Genomic DNA, 24,557 nt, shown 5'->3' with positions numbered 1-24,557 from the left:
CTGTTGCCTAAATGGTCTGCTGAAATAACATATGGAGTCGGATTTAAATAACTGAATCAAAGAAGAGACAGTTACCTAAATCTAATGAATTCTAATAATAAGCGGATAGGTAATTGCGATTGAGTTGTGCCCACCGAAAAATATTTTTTATTCTAAAAGAGTTGACTGATGCATTTTATAAATTTGGCGATTTACATGTTATTTTTAAAGTCTTGGAAGGAAAAGTTAAGTTTCTGATGATTGTTGCTTGGTGAATTTGAGCAGGAAGTTTAATGCAACCGCTGTGTCAGATTTTAAAATAGCTTTACGGCGAAAGCACATTTTTCAATATTCTGAGTACAGAGCTCAGCCATCAAAGCAAGCTATACAGTTACCTGCCAAGTTCTGCAGTCAACTAAACTCAGAATTAGTATTATAAATCTTCCCTTACCTTTGCTGATCTTCGTCGGAATGAACTCCCAGGACTCCCACAAGAAATGTTATTTTTGTTCGAAATACTCCATATTTATGTCCAAATACCTCCGTTTTGTTCGCACGTTCAGATCACTATCCAAAGGCATAACGCGTGAGCGTAAAACCAGAGACAAAAAGTCAAATAGTTCCATTACCGTTCGTAGAAACATGTCAAATGATGTTTACAATCAATTCTTAGGGTCTTTTTAACATAAAACGTCGATAATATTCCAACCGGACAATAGCGTATTCATTACAGAAGAAAAAGGAGCGGCACGCCAAGCGTGCCCGCGCAGTAAACAACTCACTGCTCCCAGGCAGTCCACTGATTGACTGAGCTCCTATTCTCTGCCCAGTAACAGTAGACGGATGAAACAAGTTTCTAAAGGCTGTTGACAGCCAATGGAAGCATTAGGAAGTGCAAAATGACCCCACAGACACTGTAGTTTGAACAGGGATTAGATAGAAAAACTACAAGTCACTTCCTGGTTGGATTTTTTCTCAGGTTTTTGCCTGCCATATGAGTTCTGTTATACTCACAGACATCATTCAAACAGTTTTAGAAACTTCAGTGTTTTCTATCCAAATATTTGACTCTGGGCACGCTTTTCATCCGAAAATGAAAATACTGCCCCCTATACCTTCAAAAGTTAACGAAGATTCCCTATCCCGACCCTTCCTCACTGTGGGTGCTCCTAGAAGTGTGAGTATGGGGTGGTACCTAGCAGACCAACTAAGGGCAAGAGAGGGTTGGCGGTTTTGGGGAATATTAGGGACTCTGAGCTGCATCATAGTCTTGGTAATCTTTCTGATACATCCAGATCCACCGGTACTAATTATATGATGCCGTTATGATTGATAAGAAGTAAAAGACAAACAATATAAAATACTGACCATCAAGGATGAGTGACTTACAGAATAGGAGTCAAAGAAGGTCAAGATGTAGGATTTAAGGTAAACATGAAACAATTCCCTCGGAAAGCAAATAACTTTACAGGGATTGGGTTGGCCAGATTGGAGTACTTGGCCAACCCACCTCAAATCCTGAGTGTTATAGATACAAGAAGGGCACCGAGAACTTAGGTGATTTTAATGGCTGTAAGGCAATCGTTCAATTCTTAACCTCACAGCACCTATAACTGATGTATGGTAGGCTTGTACCAGCAAAGGACGCATACGATACACTCCCAAAAGGGGGGTTAGGAAATTGCATGCCGGTGTTATTGGTCCAACCAGCTCGAGTTAGTCATCAGAGGCCAGTTATAGGAGGCTAAAGTAGGCACAGGAGGTGTTTTGACCAGGATGGGAGTAGCTTTGTCTAGATGGATGCTATTGGCAGGGAAGTTCCAGATGAATACAAAGCTATGAATCAAATAGGTGAAGGCTTTACCACTACGTTCTTTTGGTGGTTGACAATAAAAAAAAATGTGGATTGGATTAATTACATTTATTATAATCAACAGAGATTCATGAATGAAACCGGGGATGCAGTAAAGGGGTTCTCTGACCAATTATCCGCCACCTCCCTCATGACCTGGCAAAATAGGCTGGCTCTCGATATGTTATTGGCAGAAAAGGACGGGGTATGTAGAATGATAGGGGTTCATTGTTGTACGTTTATTCCTAATAACACAGCGCCATATGGATCAGTGACCAAGGCCCTGGCTGGTTTAACCACATTAGCTCATGAGTTAGCAGAGAACTCTGGGGTGGATACCTCCCTGACTGGGTGGTTCGATAGTATGTTTGGAAAATGGAAAAATGTCATGATTACCGTGTAATGAGCTGCTTTCACCTGTATGAGAGTTCTGGTGTTGTGTGGATGCTGTTTTAACCACCAGGACTCTAGAGACATCAATTACGCAACAAATGATGAGGTATGGACCGGTTCCAAGCTCCGACCAGTGGGATGATAACTTCATGCCTCCAGGCCTTGTAGATGGTTCCATTTCTTTCAACCACGAGGAGCCCATCTTGGATGAGACTATCTTCAATGTTTAGACAGACTGTTCATATAATGAAAATCCTAAAAAGAAGAGTTATAATTGGATATAGGCCTAGAACAGTCATTGATGAGTATCTGATGTAAATACATGCATTGGTTTTGTTTGCTTTTGTGTAACATTTATGATTCCATATGACGGTTGAAGTATCAGTGTGTAATATTTAGTCATGGGGTGGATTGATAAGGGAATTTATATGTTTAAGGTAATGACTAAAGAATTCCACTCAAACGTAATTATTAGAGTGATAAACTTAGGTCCAATAAGGTTTGGTCGAGACTAAGAAAATACAGAGGGCAATTAAACTATTCATGACCTGACCTGGTTAGAACTCACGACAGGAAAGGGAGTCGTGTCAAGGTCCCTGTAATCTCGGGAGGATAGACCTGCGGACTGTGGGGAAAGACACAGCCCACCTACTGTTTGTGTGTAAGGAGGTGGGGGAAATAGGAGTTATAAAATGTCATATCTTAGATTTTTTTTACTTTAGAACGTTCTCTGAATAAACTTTACGGACCTTCTGCAGAAGCTCAGTCTTTGCCTAATTATTATTAAACCCAGGGTCTTACAAACCTCGGGGATTGGTCAAAGCTTAAAAAAATTGTTAGTTATCATAATTGAGATTGAAAATTATTTTGACAGTGGGGGGGAACTGAGGCTAGAGGAGAATAAATGAATGTATTAGTGTGTTCTGGTCAAGACAGCGTGGGGGGAACTGAGGCTAGAGGAGGATAAATGAATGTATTAGTGTGTTCTGGTCAAGACAGCGTGGGGGGGAACTGAGGCTAGAGGAGAATAAAGGATGAAGTTCTACATTAGATATTGTTCTTCCTGGTCAAGTCCAACTGTGGAGAAGAATAGAGTAGGCTGTAGGAGAGGTTCAGCATCCAGTAGAACATTACCTTATTAGGACATATGGGATATAGAGCGACAATGAGAAAAAGCTCAATCCATCACGTTAGTGTCATATGCATGCCAAGTAGCATGTGGAATATATGCTCTGGTTGTGAGGAGCAGGAAGTTGGAGAAATGTACAGATGGATACTAGACAGGCATCTCAACTGTCCTCATGTTCTCCTGGTTCTGAGTTGATGTCCTTATTGTTAGTTGCGGTCATGCTATGCTTGCCCATAATCTCCCACCTATACAATAGCTTCCATTTTCCCAACCCATGCATCGTACACACTTCTCTACCTCTTTTGCAGTACTCATTCCTCTTTAACAGATACTTGACATTGATCCTTGGTGGTAGTTTGAATCTTTGGTACAACAGGTTACCTGTTTTTAAAATAAATGAAAAAACGAGCCCACCCCCTTAGTCTTCTGAAGATAACGTGGGAAGGAAAGGTCATGGGATTGCCTCTGGTGCAAGGCTTCAACAAGAGCATGAAGTGTTTGGCTCTGAAGACATCATCCGACCCCATCCGTGTCCTCGACCCACAGTGTAAGACCCACTTGTCACCAGACACGTTTTCGACTAGTAGATACAAGGATGCATTTCATTTATTGTCTTGTCTTGAACTTCTTGCAAGTTTCCGTCTTGTACGCTTTAAATGACTAGACAGTCTTCCATCTCTAACAATGAGTCATCGTTAAACAATAATCCATTAGTCCAAGAAACAATAGGAAAACAAGTGTATAAGTCGTGATCATTTATTTATTCTGGTCAAAAGGACAATTATTTTTTTAAAGATTACCTCAAAATGATGGACGACACCAAAGCTCCATTTCAAGCATATCAGTAACAAAAGGACATCTGCAGTGCTCACACTATAGTACATGTACCATTATAAAAAATACGTGTTTGCCCACCACAAGCTTTGATGTAGACAATTCTGCAAATATTTTAGATTTCTGTAGTGTTTTAAGTGTTTACTTCTATGACAACCCATGCCTATATGCACACAAATTCACAAGAGTTTGGGGTTCTCACACACACGCTTGTGCCACACACACAAACACACAAAAGTATCAGTATCTCACAGAAAAATGATGAATCAATGTAGAAAGTAAGGCTTTCTGAAAACAGGTCCAACTATTAGGATCATGGCAAGAGGAAGAAGAGAAACTCCTCATCCCTCCAGCATCAAATAAATAACAAAGATTATGGCTTCTTCTTAGTGGCGTCAATCCATGTAGTCATGTAACAACTTTCCTTAGTCATGTAACAACTCTCAGTAGTCATGTAACAACTCTCAGTAGTCATGTAACAACTCTCAGTAGTCATGTAACAACTCTCAGTAGTCATGTAACAACTCTCCTTAGTCAATGGCTTTCTGTCCAGCGCCCTCCAGTTTAGACAGCTGATAATATGATGCCCAGGAAGAATAAGTGTCTGGCCTCCAGGTAGAGGTCTTGTCTGGGTTGGCCTCCAGGTAGAGGTCTTGTCTGGGTTGGCCTCCAGGTAGAGGTCTTGTCTGGGTTGGCCTCCAGGTAGAGGTCTTGTCTGGGTTGGCCTCCAGGTAGAGGTCTTGTCTGGGTTGGCCTCCAGGTAGAGGTCTTGTCTGGGTTGGCCTCCAGGTAGAGGTCTTGTCTGGGTTGGCCTCCAGGTAGAGGTCTTGTCTGGGTTGGCCTCCAGGTAGAGGTCTTGTCTGGGTTGGCCTCCAGGTAGAGGTCTTGTCTGGGTTGGCCTCCAGGTAGAGGTCTTGTCTGGGTTGGCCTCCAGGTAGAGGTCTTGTCTGGGTTGGCCTCCAGGTAGAGGTCTTGTCTGGGTTGGCCTCCAGGTAGAGGTCTTGTCTGGGTTGGCCTCCAGGTAGAGGTCTTGTCTGGGTTGGCCTCTAGTTGGATGTCTTGTTGTAGCCAAACAGCCCCACTGGTAGGTACTTCACATGGGTGGGCCACTGGGCAGCCAGCTGGAAGAACTTGACATCAGTCCACTCCACACCGTCAACAGACACTGAAAAATAACCAATAGTTCCACGACTCCCATCTACAAGCACCTAAAAACAACCAATCATGTTGAAGCTGACCCTAGACGGGTTCAGCGTACCTTTTAGGCTGGTCTGCTGCTGCTTGGTAGAACAGATGAGTCTGGTGATGCCCTCAACCACCTGGCTTTTACAGTCTACATCCCTCTCTTTGGGCTTCTTGCCCAGGAATATGGTGGAGACTGTGGATATGGAAGCGATTAACACACAGTGGGGGGGGGGGGGGGGGGGGGGGGTCAAACCAAAACATTTAACAGCATGTATCAATTGCAAGGTTCACATTGTAGTTAGTTATTACATTTTCTACACTACATAAGGTGCTGGACAAACTGCTATTTCCCTACTCCTAGTCCAGCCGTTCTCCTCACCTTTCTTGTTCTTCTCCTTGGTGACCATGGTCATGGCCATGGTGTTGGCCTGGGGCGGGTTCTCAGTGGAGCCCCCACCTGGCAGCCTGCTGACCTGTAGGGAGCAGAAGGCACTCTTCAGCGTGTTCTTGGAGCCCTTGTCACACCGCTCCCCATCCTTCTTCCGCTCTGAGCATGTTGCTACCCAATAATCCACCGTCAGCCCAATGGTGTCCACCCCATGGGACATATTAGGGCTCCTGGTTGAGAGAGAGCGAGAGGCAGAGAGTGGGGAAGAGTGTAAGAAACAACTCGTTCAACAATGTACTAAAAACGTGGGTTTTACTGCAGGGATGGTAATGAACTGTTCATGTCTGACTGTTGTACGCTGTGGTTGTCTTACACCAGTCCGCTGCTCAGGGAGGGAGATGGGGGTGGGGTGACAGCCTCTCTGGTCATCCCTGTGGGAGATCCATGAGATTGTGGGGAGGTGGAGGGAACAGCCAAGCTAACACTAACAGCCTCCTCAGTGTCTCCACCTGTAGGCCCAAATCAACACGGTCCTTAAAACTGCCCAGGGACAGTCTGGGGAGAGAAAGTTAAACATTAACAGACATTATAAACTGGGTGGTTCGAGCCCTGAGTGCTGATTGGCTGACAGCTGTGGTATATCAGACTGTATACCACGGGTATGACAAAACATGTATTTTTACATTGGTAACCAGTTTATAATAGCAATAAGGCACCTCGGGGGTTTGTGGTATATGGCCAATATACCACGGCTAAGGACTGTATCCAGGGACGACGCATTGTGTTGTGTGTAAGAACAGCTCTTAGCCGTGGTATATTGGCCCTCAAGCCTTTTTACTTAAATAGGTAGTCCAGAAATATGAACCCACCTGAATACGCCAGAGTCGGTTCAATCAACCCTACTTTCACCACCTGTCTCACACACAGGGACCAGTTAGTTAGTATCAGCCTAACACTCCAGGGATGACTTGGGAATAGTTTGGATATCCATTATGTGTTGCTTTACATTGCTTAAAAAAAAAAATCTGACTACAGGCATTATTTGCCAAATAGACTGTCTCACAACATCAGTATCGATGAAAACCCATCAGTACTGATTTACTTACCCCAACGAAGGGAACAAACTTCTGGTAAGAGTCTTCGTCATATCTGGTAGGGTGAAAACAATGGCCAATAAAATATGTTATTCCTGGTTAACATTAAGGCCATATAAATACGCAGGACAGTCCACCCACCTCTTGTACTCGCAGGTGAGCATGGCCTCAGCGATAGGCAACTGGTGTGTGACAGAGACGCTGCTGATGTACTGCCTGATCCTCCCAGCCACGTCCACTCCGCCTGCAGCTGGAGCCAACGGGAGGAGAACAGACAGTAAGGCTGAGTCAATCTGTAGGGAGAGCAAGCCTGACTGGACCTCAACTGTCCCCAAGCTAAAGGAGATATGGGGCAGCTTGCACTTGTTTTCTAGTCTAATTTATATGTTGATCAAGATCCCAAAGGCACATGCTTGAATACTACCAGCTCAGTAGGACAAGTGTTGTACACAGAGAGAGACAGAGAGAGAGATTTACTGGAGTGAGGAGGCTCCAGGCCGCTGAACAGATCTTTCCAGGCATTGTCCAGGAACACAGAGCTGTAGCGAGGGTCCAGGGAGGCCAGGTGCTTGGCTACAGGGTGACAGCCTGGAGGCAGAGTAGAGGTAGCCACACAGTGAGTCACGGTTCATACATCCAACCCTCTCAGTACTGCAGCACTGAGCAGCCCACTGTACTGCAGCACTGAGCAGCCCACTGTACTGCAGCACTGAGCAGCCCACTGTACTGCAGCACTGAGCAGCCCACTGTACTGCAGCACTGAGCAGCCCACTGTACTGCAGCACTGAGCAGCCCACTGTACTGAAGCACTGAGCAGCCCACTGTACTGCGCTTCAGCTGCATGGGGCATAATGAGTGAAGCAACTCACTGTCAGGAGGAGTTATCAGAACATGAGAGTGGGTGTTTTTGTAAATCTTTGTTTATGCGTCAGATGAATAGGCTTATAAATAAGCATTACATAAACATAACTCTAGATATTTACCATACGTGTCTCACAGCAGTCACATTGTAGATCTTCAAGACCCAAGCAATGTGTTAAATGGTATATATTGCTCCTCTCAGGAGATGAACACGTCTCTCTCTTACCCAGGGGGACAACCAGGAAGTGGATGAGGCTGAGCCAATCAGATGTTTTGTTGGCCAGCTGACTGACAAAGAAGTGTAGGATGGCCCCCAGGTAGCTCTGTCCCCCTGCCACCACCACCTTGACTGGCGGCGGTGTGGACGAGTTACAGTTACAGCTGCAGGAAGGGGTCAGGTTACTGGAGAACATGTATAGAAGAGGCTCATCATAGGTCACCATTACTACACAATGAATTCAACACACAAAAAGTGTGTCGAAATTTAACCGGCGAGTATTGATTCTTTGGCTACTCACAACTTCTGGATGCGTGTGAGGAGGGTGGTGAGGGCAGCCTGAATTTCCACCCCACAGCAGGTACACACTACTGGCTGCTTCTGGGCCAGTAGCACCTCGGACACATACTGCACACGTTTACCACAGGACACAAACATACAGACACACATTAACACACATGTGCAAGTAAATATGTCCACAGGGAGTGGAGAAGTGAGGGACAATGCTGAAGAAAGAAATGAAGGAGTGAATGGAGAATACCTGTCCCTGCCATTCGCTGGTGTTGACCAGGACCAGGCTGTCTGGGAGGGCAGTGTCTGAGGAGAAGACCTGATTCAGCTGGTCATACACAGCCTTCCTGGGCACCTACCAACACACACACAAGTCATACTGGGCGCACACATGCTTCAATGAAATTTATCAACACAACAGAATCACTATCAGTCAGAATCACCCCCTGCAAACAGAGAATCTCCATTTAAAAAGACTTAGCTCCAGGGTGAGTATGGGTACGGACTAGTGAACTGGCTCTGATTAGGAGTCACCTGTGGGGTGCGACTGAGCTCTGGTGACCTCTCGCTGTCAGAGCTGTTGGTGCGTTCGCTCAGTGGTTTGGACAGCGCTCGCCTCTCCTTCATTGGCGTCCCACGTCTCTGCCTGGGTGTGTGCCCACCATCCAACCTGGAACGAACACACACACACACACACACACACACACACACACACACCCCCCCCCCCCCCCCCGGTGAAATGCACATGAACAGTCAGTGCCCACACAGACACTATGACAGAAAGTGTGGAGTGCATGTGTGGCACTGACAGGTAGTGTGTGTGTGTGTGTGTGTGTGTGTGTGGTGTGTGTGTGTGTGTGTCTCCACATGCTTCCCATCCAAAACAGTTTGGAACAGTTTGGTGCATATATTAAGATGACATTTTGTGACTTTGTTTGTTTTGGTCTTCGGCAAGGGTTTTTCAGTAACCAAAGTCTACGCCCCTCCATCAGTCATTGGTCAACAGTAGGGATTCTTCAATAAAGTCTTTGTTGTCATTCAACGAGAGACGACTCGTTTTCATGCACATTTTTAAGAAATACTGCACCAAACATCTTAGTTAGATGTAAAATTGTGCGACTACGATGTCCTCTGCAAAAACTTCAAAATGAATGACAGATTTCTTGATGGACAAACAGTACTATTGACACTTTTTTCACATTTTTCAAGCGAAGGTCTTTTAAGGGAGTATGCGAGCCCACTCGTTGGGTTTTAGGCGCCAGCGAACCGAAGCATGTGGAAGCTTTTAGACTGACCTGGGGGAGGGCATGGTGGTGTGGCTCTCACTGTTGCTGCTCCTCAGTTCCCTCGTCGGGGTCCTGGGTAGCTTCTCTGGGACAGAGACCGTGATGCAGGCGGTTGTCTCCAGTAACTCCTTCGGATCAATCAGCTCCTAAACAAACCAACAGACTAGTGATGGGAAGTTCGGCTCTCGTTACTGACTCAGGTCTTTTCGACTCATTTCGTTTATTTGAGTCATTAACATCCAGAGCATGTAGGACCCCTACCGGCGAACCATGAACTACGAGCCTCTCGTTCACGTTGTTCACCATAGGGGGCTTTATCGGAGCTGTCATTTGTGACGGAGACTTTAAACAATGTACATTTGTTGATTGTAAGGCATTCAGATCAGATTATTTCTAGATGCATTTAAAACAAGGTCTAGACTCCTGGTGGAATGCAAATTGCAGCCCCCCAAAAGATTTGTTATCACGTTCTCGTTGAGCAGAGGCTGTGTATGTTTCGGTTTTACAAAGCTGTGTCCATCATAACATTCAATAATCAATTCTTTGAAGTCATTCTTGCACCATGCGATCAATGATCAGTTCTAAACATGGATTTTTCTTCTCTATGCTCATGATCTCTTTTCCTGCGCGTCTATGCCAGACAGCTGGTGGTATGAGCAGGTCTCTGGAGCCGCTGCCGGAGGAGCGTGTATTAACCCTGCTGTACGACTAGAAAATCTAACTACTATAATGAAAGTCACTCCAAAAAAATGAATCATGACAAGAGTCCAGTAGAAAAAAAACAAAAAATTGTTTGCGAACTGCACATCACTACAACAGATAGCCAGACAGACAACCAAGACAGCCAGCCAGCCAGCCAGCCAGCCAGCCAGCCAGCAACACATAAAACTGAAATGCACAGGACACCAATGAGAGAGGGAGAATAAGAGAGCAGATAAAAAGAGTGTGTGTGTGGGAAGTTGGAGGGTCTCACCTGGGTGTCTGTCTTAGAGTCATCCAGGTTGCGGGAGCGAGTGCGGTTCATCCTGCCTGATTGGGGCTGATCTCCTTGCTGCAAGTCAGACAGCAGGGAAACAGTGGTCAGACAGCAGGGAAACAGTGGTCAGACAGCAGGGAAACAGTGGTCAGACAGCAGGAAAACAGTGGTCAGACAGCAGGAAAACAGTGGTCAGACAGCAGGGAAACAGTGGTCAGACAGCAGGAAAACAGTGGTCAGACAGCAGGAAAACAGTGGTCAGACAGCAGGAAAACAGTGGTCATTGGGAGTGGACTTAGATGGCCAGCTAACTGTACTCCACTCCAACTGTACTCTACCTGTATTCCGCTCCAACTCTACCTCTACTCTACATGTACTCTACTCGTACTCTACCTGTACTCCAACTCTAACTGTACTCCAACTACCTGTACTCTACCCTACTCTGCTCCAACTAACTGTGCTCTACTCTACCTGTACTCTACTCGTACTCTACCTGTACTCCAACTCTAACTGTACTCTAACTACCTGTACTCTACTCTACTCGTACTCTACCTGTACTCTACTCTACTCGTACTCTACCTGTACTCCAACTCTAACTGTGCTCTACTCTACCTGTACTCTACCTGTACTCTACTTGTACTCCAACTCTAACTGTGCTCTACTCTACCTGTACTCTACTCGTACTCTACCTGTACTCTACTCGTACTCTACCTGTACTCCAACTCTACCTGTACTCTACCTGTATTCCGCTCCAACTATACTGTACTCTACCTGTACTCTACCCTACTCCGCTCCAACTATACTGTACTCGTGCTCCAACTGTGCTCCAACTCTACCTGTGCTCTAACTCTGCTCCAACTGTGCTCATGCTCTGCTCCAACTGTGCTCATGCTCCGCTCCAACTGTGCTCATGCTCCAACTGTGCTCATGCTCCAACTGTGCTCATGCTCCAACTGTGCTCATGCTCCAACTGTGCTCATGCTCCAACTGTGCTCATGCTCCAACTGTGAGCTCATGCTCGCAACTGTACTCAGCTGGGCTCAGGGTGTCTTTGGGCAGACTGCACCTGCTGTTCAGACTGCCAAACTCGGTCTGCGAGCTGGACTGGGATATGCCCTCAAAGAAGGGCCTGGACGGTCAGAGAGAGTAGAGGTCACCAGAGTTCTGTTAGGTGGATGTTTGTGAGAACATACATCTGTTAGCTACAGATAAGTCCAGTGTATCATAACCTGAGCTTGGGTTTGGGTGTGCTGAGGATGCTGTCTGTCTCCTCCATCTCTGGGCCGCTGTCACTGGGGTTGTACATCTCTAGACTGTCATAGAGCTCATCCAGGTCCTCCTCCACATCACGGATGTGCTCTTGGGACACGTGCTTCAGGCCAAAGTCCACCTCATCAGACACTTTAAACCTCTTCAACAAGGCCACAAACTTCTGCTTGATGTTGGGCTGCCGGGTTAAAGGAACACGTAGATATGAAACGGTGAGACTAGAAGAGTGCCAGGTAGTCACATCAGCAGAGACAGACAGATCAGTAGACTGAATGCTTACATGACCTCTGGTGATGGAGGCTGCAGAGGTGAGTTTGCGTCTGTGCTTCTTCTTCCTCATGTCATCTTCTTCGTCGAACAGATACTGAAACAGAGGGAGGATCAACTTAGTGCTCAAACTGGACAGACACTCCATCAAACTGGACAGACACCCCATCCAAACCCGTCCCTGCCCTCTCCTTCGCTTCCTCCTCTCCCTCCTCCTCTCTTCCTCACCTGGATGTGAGCAGGGTCATCACTCCCGTCCTGCTCTGATGAATAGCTCTCTTCCTCCGAGTAGTTGTCAATGTCAGGGGAGCGGTCTGTGAGTTACAGGGAGCCAGAGAAGAGGTACGTAATGTATAGGTGTAGGATAAGGAGATGAGGGGAAGGGGGAGGGGACGTGAATACATTATGATGAGAATAGTATGTAAACCTGGTGTTACGCGGGTAAGGCAGTGGCTGATTGGATGGTTAAACCTGGTGTTACGCGGGTAAGGCAGTGGCTGATTAGATGGTTAAACCTGGTGTTACGCGGGTAAGGCAGTGGCTGATTGGATGGTTAAACCTGGTGTTACGCGAGTAAGGCAGTGGCTGATTGGATGGTTAAACCTGGTGTTACGCGGGTAAGGCAGTGGCTGATTAGATGGTTAAACCTGGTGTTACGCGGGTAAGGCAGTGGCTGATTAGATGGTTAAACCTGGTGTTACGCGAGTAAGGCAGTGGCTGATTGGATGGTTAAACCTGGTGTTACGCGGGTAAGGCAGTGGCTGATTAGATGGTTAAACCTGGTGTTACGCGGGTAAGGCAGTGGCTGATTGGATGGTTAAACCTGGTGTTACGCGGGTAAGGCAGTGGCTGATTAGATGGTTAAACCTGGTGTTACGCGGGTAAGGCAGTGGCTGATTGGATGGTTAAACCTGGTGTTACGCGGGTAAGGCAGTGGCTGATTGGATGGTTAAACCTGGTGTTACGCGGGTAAGGCAGTGGCTGATTGGATGGTTAAACCTGGTGTTACGCGAGTAAGGCAGTGGCTGATTGGATGGTTAAACCTGGTGTTACGCGGGTAAGGCAGTGGCTGATTAGATGGTTAAACCTGGTGTTACGCGGGTAAGGCAGTGGCTGATTGGATGGTTAAACCTGGTGTTACGCGAGTAAGGCAGTGGCTGATTGGATGGTTAAACCTGGTGTTACGCGGGTAAGGCAGTGGCTGATTAGATGGTTAAACCTGGTGTTACGCGGGTAAGGCAGTGGCTGATTGGATGGTTAAACCTGGTGTTACGCGAGTAAGGCAGTGGCTGATTGGATGGTTAAACCTGGTGTTACGCGGGTAAGGCAGTGGCTGATTGGATGATTCCACTGACTGTCCATGGTGTGGTACTGGTACCTACATGTTGAACTGTTCAATACACTGACATTGTGGATACAAACAATTCTATACAAGCACATTGCCCAATGTTAAAAACATTTCTGGGTCCATGTTGAAGGCCTTACTTCCCTACAGTTTGTCCCCTATGCTCTCTTTGGGTCTCCCTTACCTTACCTGACAGTTTGGCCTTGGACACCTCATGGTCGATGGGCTGGCTGGAGAGCGAGTAGACCCTTATCTCAGCCACAGTCACAGCTGTGTCCTTCACTGTGGTGTGGAGAGCCAACACACGGGCTCCCTCACTGGGATGCTGCATCACCTGGGGAGGAGGTGGGGGGAGAAGAGAGAGAGACAATGGGGGGTAACAATTGCAAAAGAGGGGGAGAGAGGGAAACGACAGGAGATGAAAGAGACAGTGGAGTAGATGCAGGATGGCGTTTTATACAAACAAAAGCCTGAATGATCATAATCATGGCAGCTAACAGCTGGGGTGAGGTGAAGCCCTCTTACCTCTGCCATGTTGATGAGGCCCAGTGCCAGTGTCTTATAGCCCAGGATGGTGCGGTTCTTGTACCTCTTCCTCCTCTGCAACATGATCTGCAGTCTGTTGGCATCTCGTTTCAAAAAATGTGGATACTGGAGGAAGTAAAGATGGTGAGGTTGACAGAATCAGAGAGGCACTGGAAATATAGTCTTTGGAAATTTTAAAAAGCATCTGCCTCTTGTCCACACACCATTTGCATAACGGTCTGTGCAAAACCCCCAGGGTAACTCACTTGCAAGGAGAACGTCAGCTGAAGATCAGTCTCAGTAAGTCCAGCCGATGCCAACAGGATCTCATTGGAACGTAAAATGCGCTTTGATCCCTAAGAGGATATTCCATACACGTTACACATCTCCTGCATATATTACCCATGGATCAACAAGTTCTGACTAGTCACTTGTGTAGAGTGATAAACACTAAAGAAAGTACTTCTGCAAAACATCCTACTACTGTACATCTATGTATACTTTGTGGAAGGAAAGGGGGAATGTGAAGAGCATCACCTGGAGTTTGACTGCTATGACAACAGAGGTTAGGTCTCTGTCCAGCTCCTGAAGCATCAGCAGCTTCTTCAGGGTAACAGTGAAGAGCCTGGGTTTGGAGAAAAGGGGATATTCATCTTTATCTGTTTAGTCTGAACCAACTACATGAGGGAAGAAAGTATCAGTCTAGTCTTTGACAATGAAACATGTTTTTTTTAACTTGGGTCCTAGGTGCAGAACTTGACCGGACTTCACACAGATTGGGATTAGATAATAGGAGCGGGTGACTTGTGTTAAAAATAGACTACGCTTTGACCCTTCATCAAAACCCTTACAGGATCTGCTGTTCCTCCCTAATTATATTTTAAATGCATTAGAAGCCCAGGCCTATCCACTCCCTAAAACATTAGAGAGAGAGAGAGACAGACGAGAGAGACAGACAGACGAGAGACTGGTGAGGGTTACCAGTGAACAGCTGATTGGGTTAGGAGATGTCTGGGTAATAATTGATATATTTACTAAAAACCATGCCAAAGACATGGCACTGGAGGCTAAATAGAAATAGCTCAAAAGTGATACGCCACCCAGGCTCCTTCTTAATTGCATTTGTACAAATAGATAACATATGATGAGGTGCATTCTCCTTTAAATTCAGACTTTACTGAGAATCAGAACTAGGGAGGAAACAAGAGTTACCCCAGCATCAAGTCTTGGCCAAAAGCCCAGCTTCAAGGTTCTATACATGAAAGAAAGAAAAACATTTCAACATACTATACAGAGTGTATGGACCACTTTAAGAGAAACAAATCATTTTCATCCAGCTCTTCTTCAAATCCACCCACATCCTCTCTCCATTTTCCCTGCCAGAGAGCAACCCCGCAGACAGCATTGACCCTTCAGAGGGGTCCTTCTACAATCCACACACAACCCCCACTCCTACCCCCTCTTCTCTATTGCTACAAGACAAAAAGCAGTATCAGAGAAATTTGTAGCATTGGTAACATTTAAATAATCTGTTAGACGTCGTAATGGACGCGTAGGCCCTGCTTAGCAACAGTCTGTAGGCGTATACATGTAGGCAGAAGTAATAATTAGCCAATCGTTTATGTTGCTTCTACTCAGTATGTGCTGTATAATTATTTATTCTGACAGCATGTTGTCTTCCTGTGCGGTTTAGGAGCAGCTGTCTATGGCACCCTGCCTGCCCAACTGCTCAGGGATATGTTGATTTGGAGCCTTTACATCCTGGTCAGTTACGATCTTGGACTCCTTCTTCATGGTCCTCCAAACATTGTTTTTCATTACACAGTTGAATGTCCTCTTCCTTTAAAAAGGGTTGATCTGCCATTTCTATATACACTTCTAGCCTTTTAAATCAACGATATACAGTGCATTCAGACCCCTTGACCTTTTCCACATTTGGTTACGTTACAGCCTTACTCTAAAATGGATTACCATGCCAAAGACAAATTCTCAATCGTTTTTTTTCTCTCATCAATCTACACACAATAGCCCACAATGACAAAGCAAAAACAGGTTTAGAAATGTTTGCTAATTTATTAGAAATAAATCACATTTACATAAGTATTCAGACCCTATACTCAGTACTTTGTTGAAGCACATTTGGCAGCGATTACAGCCTCAAGTGTTCTTGGGTATTGTGGTGGATGAATCAGAATTAGTTGGGTAACATATAATTAAGATGTCTTATCTGCATAATATGCTTATGTGATATACTTGTTATTAGAATGTATCCCTTCGGACTCTGGTGTTGGCAGTTGCAGTTTTTCCCTCACCTGGGGCCCAGAGAGGGGAGAGGTCAGGCTTGTCTTTTACATGTCTCTGGTGCTATGCAGAATATCAGAAAGGGAAGAGGACAGGATGGAACATTGTCTTCATATGTGAATGTGTCTTTACCTATTCTTAAACCATGTGTAGGGATGGCGTGATTAATGGGAAACCAATTACTTGTCTCCACAATGTCTGTGCGCAAGTCACTCCCTCCTTTGGCATTGGGGGGGGGGGGGGGGGGGGGGGGGGGGTATGGCAGTGTCTGGAACCATTGTATGTCCTCTCTGATGTTGCACTTATCCTGGGATAGTGTATGACCTACAGGCTCACTCCCCTTAGTGAGCATGTCCAGGAGTGGAGTCAAGAAGGGGTTTTACTTGAAATGGGAGTATCTAGAGTTGACAATTGAGTTTTGCCATTGGATGAGTTGGTGTTTTTGTGCTATGAAGTACCAGGAACGAGATTAGAACCTCGTCTTAGGGACCAAACTGAACGATAATTTATAGCGAATGCTATCTGGCTACGAGATACTCCTTTCTCATTTATAAAGTCTCACTTTGTGAACTGTTCCGAATATCTGTGGTTTGTTATGTCGACTAGGGGGTGGATCTTTGCTATAAAAGATCTCAGTAGCCATTGTGTTGTCACTCTCAACGGATCATTAGAAAATGGTGAATCGTTGACAAGTCATTGCTATTGTAAAGCTCTTATTATTAAAGATTTAGTTTAAGTATAACTCTGACTGGTGTGATAAGTTTGTCTCTCCTCGTTTGATAGTAAAGAAATTAACAACCACAGTATGAAGCTTAGAACACCTGCTTTTGGGGAGTTTCTCCCATTCTTCTCTGCAGATCCTCTCAAGTTCTGTCAGGTTGGATGGGGAGCGTCGCTGCACAGCTATTTTCAGGTCTTTCCAGAGATGTCTGGGCTAGGGTTAGGGCCACTCAAGGACATTCAGAGACTTGTCCCGAGACTTGTCCCGAAGCCACTCCTGTGTTGTCTGGCTGTGAGCTTAGGGTCATAACTCCTATTGGAAGGTGAACCTTCGCCCCAGTCTGAGGTACTGAACGCTCTGGAGCAGATTTTCATCAAGTATCTCTCTGTACTTTGCTCCGTTCATCTTTCCCTCTATCCTGACTAGTATCCCAGTCCCTCCCGCTGAAAAACATCCCCACAGCATGATGCTGCCACTACCATACTTCACAGTAGGGATGGTGCCAGGTTTCCTCCAGACGTGACACTTGGCATTCAGGCCAAAGAGTTCAATCTTGGTTTCATCCGACCAGAGAATCTTGTTTCTCGTGGTCTGAGAGTCCTTTAGGTGCTTTTTGGCAAACTCCAAGCGGGCTATCATGTGCCTTTTACTGAGGAGTGGCTTCCGTCTGACCACTCTACCATAAAGTCCTGATTGGTGGAGTGCTGCAGAGATGGTTGTCCTTCTGGAAGGTTCTCCCATCTCCACAGAGGAACTCTGGAGCTCTCTCAGAGTGACCATTGGGTTCTTGGTCACCTCCCTGACCAAGGCCTTTCTCCCCCGATTGCTCAATTTGGCCAGGCGCCAGCTCTAGGAAGAGTCTCGGTGGGTCCAAACTTCTTCCATTTAAGAATGATGGAGGCCACTAATGTTCTTGAAGACATTCAATGCTGCAGAAATGTTTTGGTACCTTTTCCCAGATCTATGCCTTGACACAATCCTGTTTAGCATTTCCTTCGACCTCATGGCTTGGTTTTTGCTGACATGCACTGTCAACTGGAGGGACCTTATATAGATAGACAGGTGTCTGCCTTTCCAAATCATGTCCAAGCAACTGAATTTACCACAGGTGGACTCCAATCAAGTTGTAGAAACATCAAGGATGATCAATGCAAACAGGATGCACCTGAGCTCAGTTTCGAGTCTCATACCAAAGGGTCTGAATACTTATGTAAGAAAGTTTTTTTTTTTGTAATAAAATTAGCAAACATTTCTAAAAAAATAAATTTTTGCTATGTCATTATGGGGTATTGCGTGTAGATTGATAAAAAAAATCCCTCATCAATTTTAGAATAAGGCTGTAAGAGAAACAAAATGTGAAAAAAGTCAAGGGGTCTGAATACTTTACAAATGCACTGTACAGTATATACCCATTGATTCTTGTTTTGAAGAATATAACTTAAATTCCTCGTGAGCTTATCTCAACTGTCATATTCTATCAGAACCCAAAATATAAGCCTGTTTATTCTATTGTTTGTAAACAATGTAATTGTGAACAAACACTGTATAGCCTCAAAACATATTTAAACCTAGAATTGTGTTCTCATGGATGATATAGTCCTTGCATCCATAGCGGTCTATGAATTTGCTGTTTTCCAAAACAATGGCGTTACAATGTTCACTTTGTTATGGTTTCAACTTCGGATTTCCCCTTTAAAGACACTCCCTAATATTCCCTACCAGCAGCCTACCACTACAGGCGAAATATATCAATGTGACTACTACACTTTGCAGTCATTTTTATTTAACCAGGCAAGTCACCTGAATATTCATATTTACAGTCAATTGCAGCACTGCAAGTTGCATTATTCAAAAGCAAATACAGAAATAGGCCTCGGCTGTTACTTAAACTTTAATAATATTATTATTTGATGTTATTTTCATTAACTCATTAATTTGTTGTACTTGTATTCTACCTAGGTCTACATAACTTCTCTCATGGTGGGGAAACAGGTGTCCTCGTCTCACTGATTCAACAGTAAACCTAAACCTAGACTACATCTGACCGCAGAAGCCGATACTCTGTAGCAACTTCTTTATAATAATGTCATCTGATTACGATTGAAAACCTTGACTGTCAGAATCAGATGTTATCAGGGCACTTCAAAACGTCTAGCCATAGTTTTAAGGCGGCCATACCTGGGCACACAGCTTGGAGATGAGCGATCAATTTCCCAGGTTGCATACAGGTTCATTTGAACCGGACGGTTCGGGGAGATCGTTACTGTCTTGGGCGGCTGCATATGTGGAGATGGTGTGCCCCCAGTCCGCGGGAGACCCCCTCTCTCCGACATACTGAAGGTGTTTTAGATGTGGTTGAAAAATACCTGCTTTCATTCAGCTTCCCGACTTGTGCATACCGATATTTTCAGCACACTCGGATGCTTTAAATTGCGCTTTCATATACAGAATTCCATTACTCCTTGCTTGCTTTTCTGTTCTGCAGCCCACATTTGATGCGATTAGGTCACAAGTTCGATGTTTTTCATAGCAGGAAGCGGAAATTTGTCCTCCGGGGAGCACAACTGAATAGCTACGCCTCTCGTTAAAGATGCACTCCAGTCCTGACAACAGTTCCTCTCAAGAATAATAATGTGAGAGTTAGGGCGTCAGAGCAGGTGCAAATGGTTTGCGTGCGTGCGTTCTCTCTCTCTCACACGCCCGCACAGAGAGCTATTATCGTAACGCCAGCGTCTCAGAGCAGCCACCCAAACTAGGGAAAGGAGAGGAGGCATGATGCCAGCAGAGTCATCCCATTGGAACATCAGTGTATCCTACTCGTTCATTATAGCCTACATCTTACAATGCTCATTATGACCCCGTAGACATCTTGTTGTCTCATGTTTCATGTCATTTTAATAAAACATGGTTTCACCCAATAGACTGAATAAATATGCATACAGAAACCTACAAATCTGATTAGGATATTTATTGGTTATAAGGTTGAGATAGCCAACATGTATGTGATTGTGGAACTTTAAAGCAGTGGCTGTGTTAGATTAAGAAAATGAATGATCCGGAAACGCAAAACTTACTTTATCTGATCAGAATCACCTTTATTTGCCAAACACATTTGCATATATGAATTTGACTTGTTGAAATGGTGCTGCCACAATAAACAGAATATACAGACGGACGATAAACAGGATATACAGACAATAAACAGGATGTACAGATGATAAACTGGATATACAGACGATAAACAGTATATACAGACGATAAATAGGACATACAGACGATAAACAGGATATACAGACGATAAATAGGACATACAGACGATAAATAGGATATACAGACGATAAATAGGATATACAGACGATAAACAGGATATACAGACGATAAACAGGATATACAGACAATAAACAGGATATACAGACGATAAATAGGACATACAGACGATAAACAGGATATATAGACAAAAAACACGATATCCAGATGATAAATAGGATATACAGACATATGATAAACAGGATATACTGATGATAAACAGGATGTACTGACAATAGGATATACAGATGATAAACATGATATAAACACAGACAATAAACAGGATATACAGATGATAAAAAGGATATACAGACAGACGATAAACAGGATATACAGACGAAAAACAGGATATACAGACAGACGATAAACAGGATATGCAGACGATAAACAGGATACACAAACGATAAACAGGTTATACAGACAGACGACAAATAAGATATACAGACAGATGATAAACAGGATATACAGATGATAACAAGGATATACAGATGATAAAAAGGATATACAGACAGACGATAAACACGATATACAGACGATAAATAGGATACACAGACAGACGATAAACAGGATATACAGACGATAAACAGGATATACAGACAGACGATAAACAGGATATACAGACAATAAACAGGATATACAGACAGACGATAAACAGGATATACAAACGATAAACAGGATATACTGACAATAAACAGAATATACAGACGATAAACAGGATATCCAGACGATAAACAGGATATGCAGACTGTGTGATCACGCTCTCCTTAGCCAATGTGAGTAAGACCTTTAAACAGGTCAACATTCACAAGGCCGCAGGGCCAGACAGATTACCAGGACGTGCACCAGGACCAGCACAGGAAAAAAAAAAAAAAAAAAATGTATGAAATGTATGCATTCACTACTGTAAGTCGCTCTGGATAAGAGCGTCTGCTAAATGACTAAAATGTAATGTAAAAATGTGTACTGTAAGCATGCGCTGACCAACTGGCAAGTGTCTTCACTGATATTTTCAACCTCTCCCTGTCCAAGTCTGTAATACCAACATGTTTTAAGCAGACCACCATAGTCCTTGTGCCCAAGAACACTAAGGTAACCTGCCTAAATGACTACCGACCCGTAGCACTCACGTCCGTAGCCATGAAGTGCTTTGAAAGGCTGGTAATGGCTCACATCAACACCATTATCCCAGAAACCCTAGACCCACTCCAATTTGCATACCGCCCTAACAGATCCACAGATGATGCAATCTCTATTGCACTCCACACTGCCCTTTCCCACCTTGACAAAAGGTACACCTACGTGAGAATGCTATTTATTGACTACAGCTCAGCGTTCAACACCATTGTGCCGTCAAAACTCATCAATAAGCTAAAGACCCTGGGACTAAACACCTCCCTCTGCAACTGGATCCTGGACTTCCGGATGGGCCGCCCCCAGGTGGTAAGGGTAGGCAACCACACATCCGCCACGCGGCTCCTCAACACAGGGGCCCCTCAGGGGTGCGTGCTCAGTCCCCTCCTGTACTCCCTGTTCACTCATGACTGCACAGCCAGGCATGACTCCAACACCATCATTAAGTTTGCTGATGACACAACAGTGGTAGGCTTGATCACAAACAAAGACGAGACAGCCTATAGGGAGGAGGTCAGAGACCTGGCCATGTGGTACCAGGACAAGAACAAAGCCTCAGCGTAATCAAGACAAAGAAGATGATTGTGGACTACAGGAAAAGGAAGTCCGAGCACACCCCCATTCTCATCGACGGGGCTGTAGTGGAGCAGGTTGAGAGCTTCAAGTTCCTTGGTGTCCAAATCACCAACAAACTAACATGGTCCAAGTACACCAAGACAGTCGTCAAGAGAGCACGACAAAACCTATTCCCTCTCAGGAGATTGAAAAGATTTGGCATAGATCCTCAGATCCTCAAAAGGTTCTTCAGCTGCACCATTGAGAGCATCCTGCCTGGTATGGCAACTGCTCGGCCTCTGACCGCAAGGCACTACAGAGGGTAGTGCGTACGGCCCAGTACATCACTGGGGCCAAGCTTCCTGCCATCCAGGACCTCTATACCAGGCGGTGTCAGAGGAAGGCCCTAAAAATTGTGAAAGACTCCAGCTACCCTAGTCTTAGACTGTTCTCTCTGCTACTGCATGGCAAGCGGTATCGGAGCACCAAGTCTAGATCCAAGAGGCTTCTAAACAGCTTCTACCCCCATCTAATCAAATGGCTACACAGACTATTTTCATTACCCCCCCCCCCCCCCACACACACACACACTTTACTTTTACCCCGCTGCTACTCTCTGTTATCTATGTAGAGTCACTTTAATAACTCTACCTACATGTACATATTACCTCAATTACCCCGACTAACCAGTGCCCCCGCATATTGACTCTGTACCGTTACCCCCTGTATATAGTCTCGCTATTGTTATTTTACTGCTGCTCTTTAATTACTTTTTCCTTTCATTTTTTATTCTTATTTGTATTTTTTAAACTACATTGTTGGTTAGGGGCTTGTAAGTAAGCATTTCACTGTTGTATTCGGCGCATGTGATTAATACAATTTGAGTTGATAAACAGAATATACAGACGATAAACATGATATACAGACAATAAATAGGATATACAAACGATAAATAGGATATACAGACGATAAACATGATATACAGACAATAAATAGGATATACAAACGATAAATAGGATATAAAGACGATAAACAGGATATACAGACAGACGATAAATAGGATATACAGACGATAAATAGACTATACAGACGATAAATAGAATATACAGACGATAAAAATAATATAATGTGAGCTAAGAACTACAAGCTTCTACAAGCACCGACAGAATAAGCTGTAGCATGTTCAGAGTGACAGGGATGAATGTGGTAGTAACCTGGATTGTAATGAACTGCCACCAAGAGTAGCCTAGCTTCTATTGAGTTACATGCCTTTTGTTCTACTTGGTTCTCATTGTGCATCCGATGGTAGATCTCTGTTACATTCAGTGTAACCTGATACTGGGAGATGCAAGAGAACACATCTGCAGACAATATGTACTGGAATGACAAACCTGATTACTCTGGGTTCCTTCAGCTATTGCTTACCTTAAACTTGTAATGGATCTTACAGTGTAGTAAGAGAGATTTAACTAGATGGTAAAGTAATCTTTAGTTTGACAGGCTAGCTATGTGACAGTCACACTAGTGTTGTTTGTAGCACTGTAGTGAATACATCAGGAGGCTTAGTAGGTATCAGCAGAGGACGTATCCCTGAGTACATCATGTCTTGGTATAGGAGGTTACACAAGGTCAAGGTTTTAGAATAGTGAATTCACCCAAATCAATACAAACTGCTATTTTAAAAAGAAGAGTAATACATTTAACAATATTCATAAATGTAACATTGCCATAATCTGTTATTCATAATGGAAGTGTAGGCCCGGCTCAGCAGCAGTCTGTACTCTGTAGGCGCACGTAGGCAGAAGTAATAATTAGCCAATCGTTTATGTTGCTTCTACTCAGTATGTGCTGTATAATTATTTATTCTGACAGCATGTTGTCTTCCTGTGGGGTTTAGGAGCAGCTGTCTATGGCACCCTGCCTGCCCAACTGCTCAGGGATATGTTGATTTGGAGCCTTTACATCCTGGTCAGTCGTGATTTTGCACCTCATGATGCTTCTTCATGACCATGGTCCTCCAAATGTTGTTTTTCCTTATAGAGTTGAATGTTCTCTTCCTATATAAGGGGCAATCTGCGATTGCTACATGCATTTTTTAACTTTTAAATTGATGATATAAACCCATTGATTCTTGAAGAATATAACTTATAACTGTTCATGAGCTTAGTTCAACTGTCATACCCCACTAGAACCCAAAATATAAGCCTGTTTGGTGCAAGCAGGTTGGCTTGTAGGTCATGTTTTTACATATTACAGAATATCAATGAATGCCAGTTTGGAAGCCTTTGCTGAGGTCTCTAACACACTTCGAGAGGCCTTAACAAAGGCTTAAAAACTGGCAGTGACTACAGGGTAAAACAGACCAAAAGACATGGCAAATACTGATCCATTAAAGGAATAGTTCACCCAAATTACAAGATGACACATTGGTTTCCTTACCCTGTAAGCAGTCTATGTACAAGGTATGACAGCAATCCATGCTTTGGTTTAGTTTCCTTGGCACTGTTTCCAAATGCTAATGTTTTAGCATTTGTTGGCACAAATCCCATTCAAGTCATGGGACCGATATTAGCATTTTCTGCACATCATGTTCAAATCATCTATAAGTTACTTTGGTGCACTTCACAATCAATTTTAGATACTTTTTGATGA

General features: G+C 44.3%; 1 protein-coding gene across 1 annotated transcript; it reads right to left on the bottom strand.

Moving 5' to 3' along the window:
- Positions 1–4,095: 4,095 nt before the first annotated feature.
- pacs1a (phosphofurin acidic cluster sorting protein 1a) lies at positions 4,096–19,580 on the bottom strand. The gene is made up of 23 exons (XM_014129515.3): positions 19,092–19,580; positions 14,429–14,516; positions 14,158–14,247; positions 13,892–14,017; positions 13,556–13,700; positions 12,250–12,335; positions 12,035–12,118; positions 11,715–11,932; positions 11,521–11,614; positions 10,483–10,560; positions 9,519–9,655; positions 8,758–8,893; positions 8,474–8,578; positions 8,234–8,340; positions 7,942–8,096; positions 7,332–7,442; positions 6,996–7,104; positions 6,867–6,909; positions 6,630–6,672; positions 6,134–6,269; positions 5,752–5,990; positions 5,446–5,565; positions 4,096–5,352 (listed from the first exon to the last, which is right to left on the bottom strand). Exons 1-23 carry the CDS (start codon positions 19,244–19,246, stop codon positions 5,234–5,236), a joined length of 2,724 nt encoding a protein of 907 aa, XP_013984990.1. The 5' UTR covers positions 19,247–19,580; the 3' UTR covers positions 4,096–5,233.
- Positions 19,581–24,557: the final 4,977 nt, after the last annotated feature.

Source organism: Salmo salar, chromosome 11 (assembly GCF_965601325.2).
Source record: "Salmo salar chromosome 11, fSalSal1, whole genome shotgun sequence".
NCBI lineage: Eukaryota > Metazoa > Chordata > Actinopteri > Salmoniformes > Salmonidae > Salmo > Salmo salar.
This window is presented reverse-complemented; position numbering and strand designations above follow the sequence as displayed.

Excerpts from the sequence above, each read along its gene's own strand:
- pacs1a (XM_014129515.3), bottom strand. The coding sequence starts at position 19,246 with ATGTCGGAGAGAGGGGGTCTCCCGCGGACTGGGGGCACACCATCTCCA. Across the intron at positions 7,443-7,941 it reads CTTCCTGGTTGTCCCCCTGG|GCTGTCACCCTGTAGCCAAG; the intron begins GTAAGAGAGAGA and ends CTCTGCCTCCAG. Across the intron at positions 5,353-5,445 it reads GCAGCAGACCAGCCTAAAAG|TGTCTGTTGACGGTGTGGAG; the intron begins GTACGCTGAACC and ends GTTATTTTTCAG.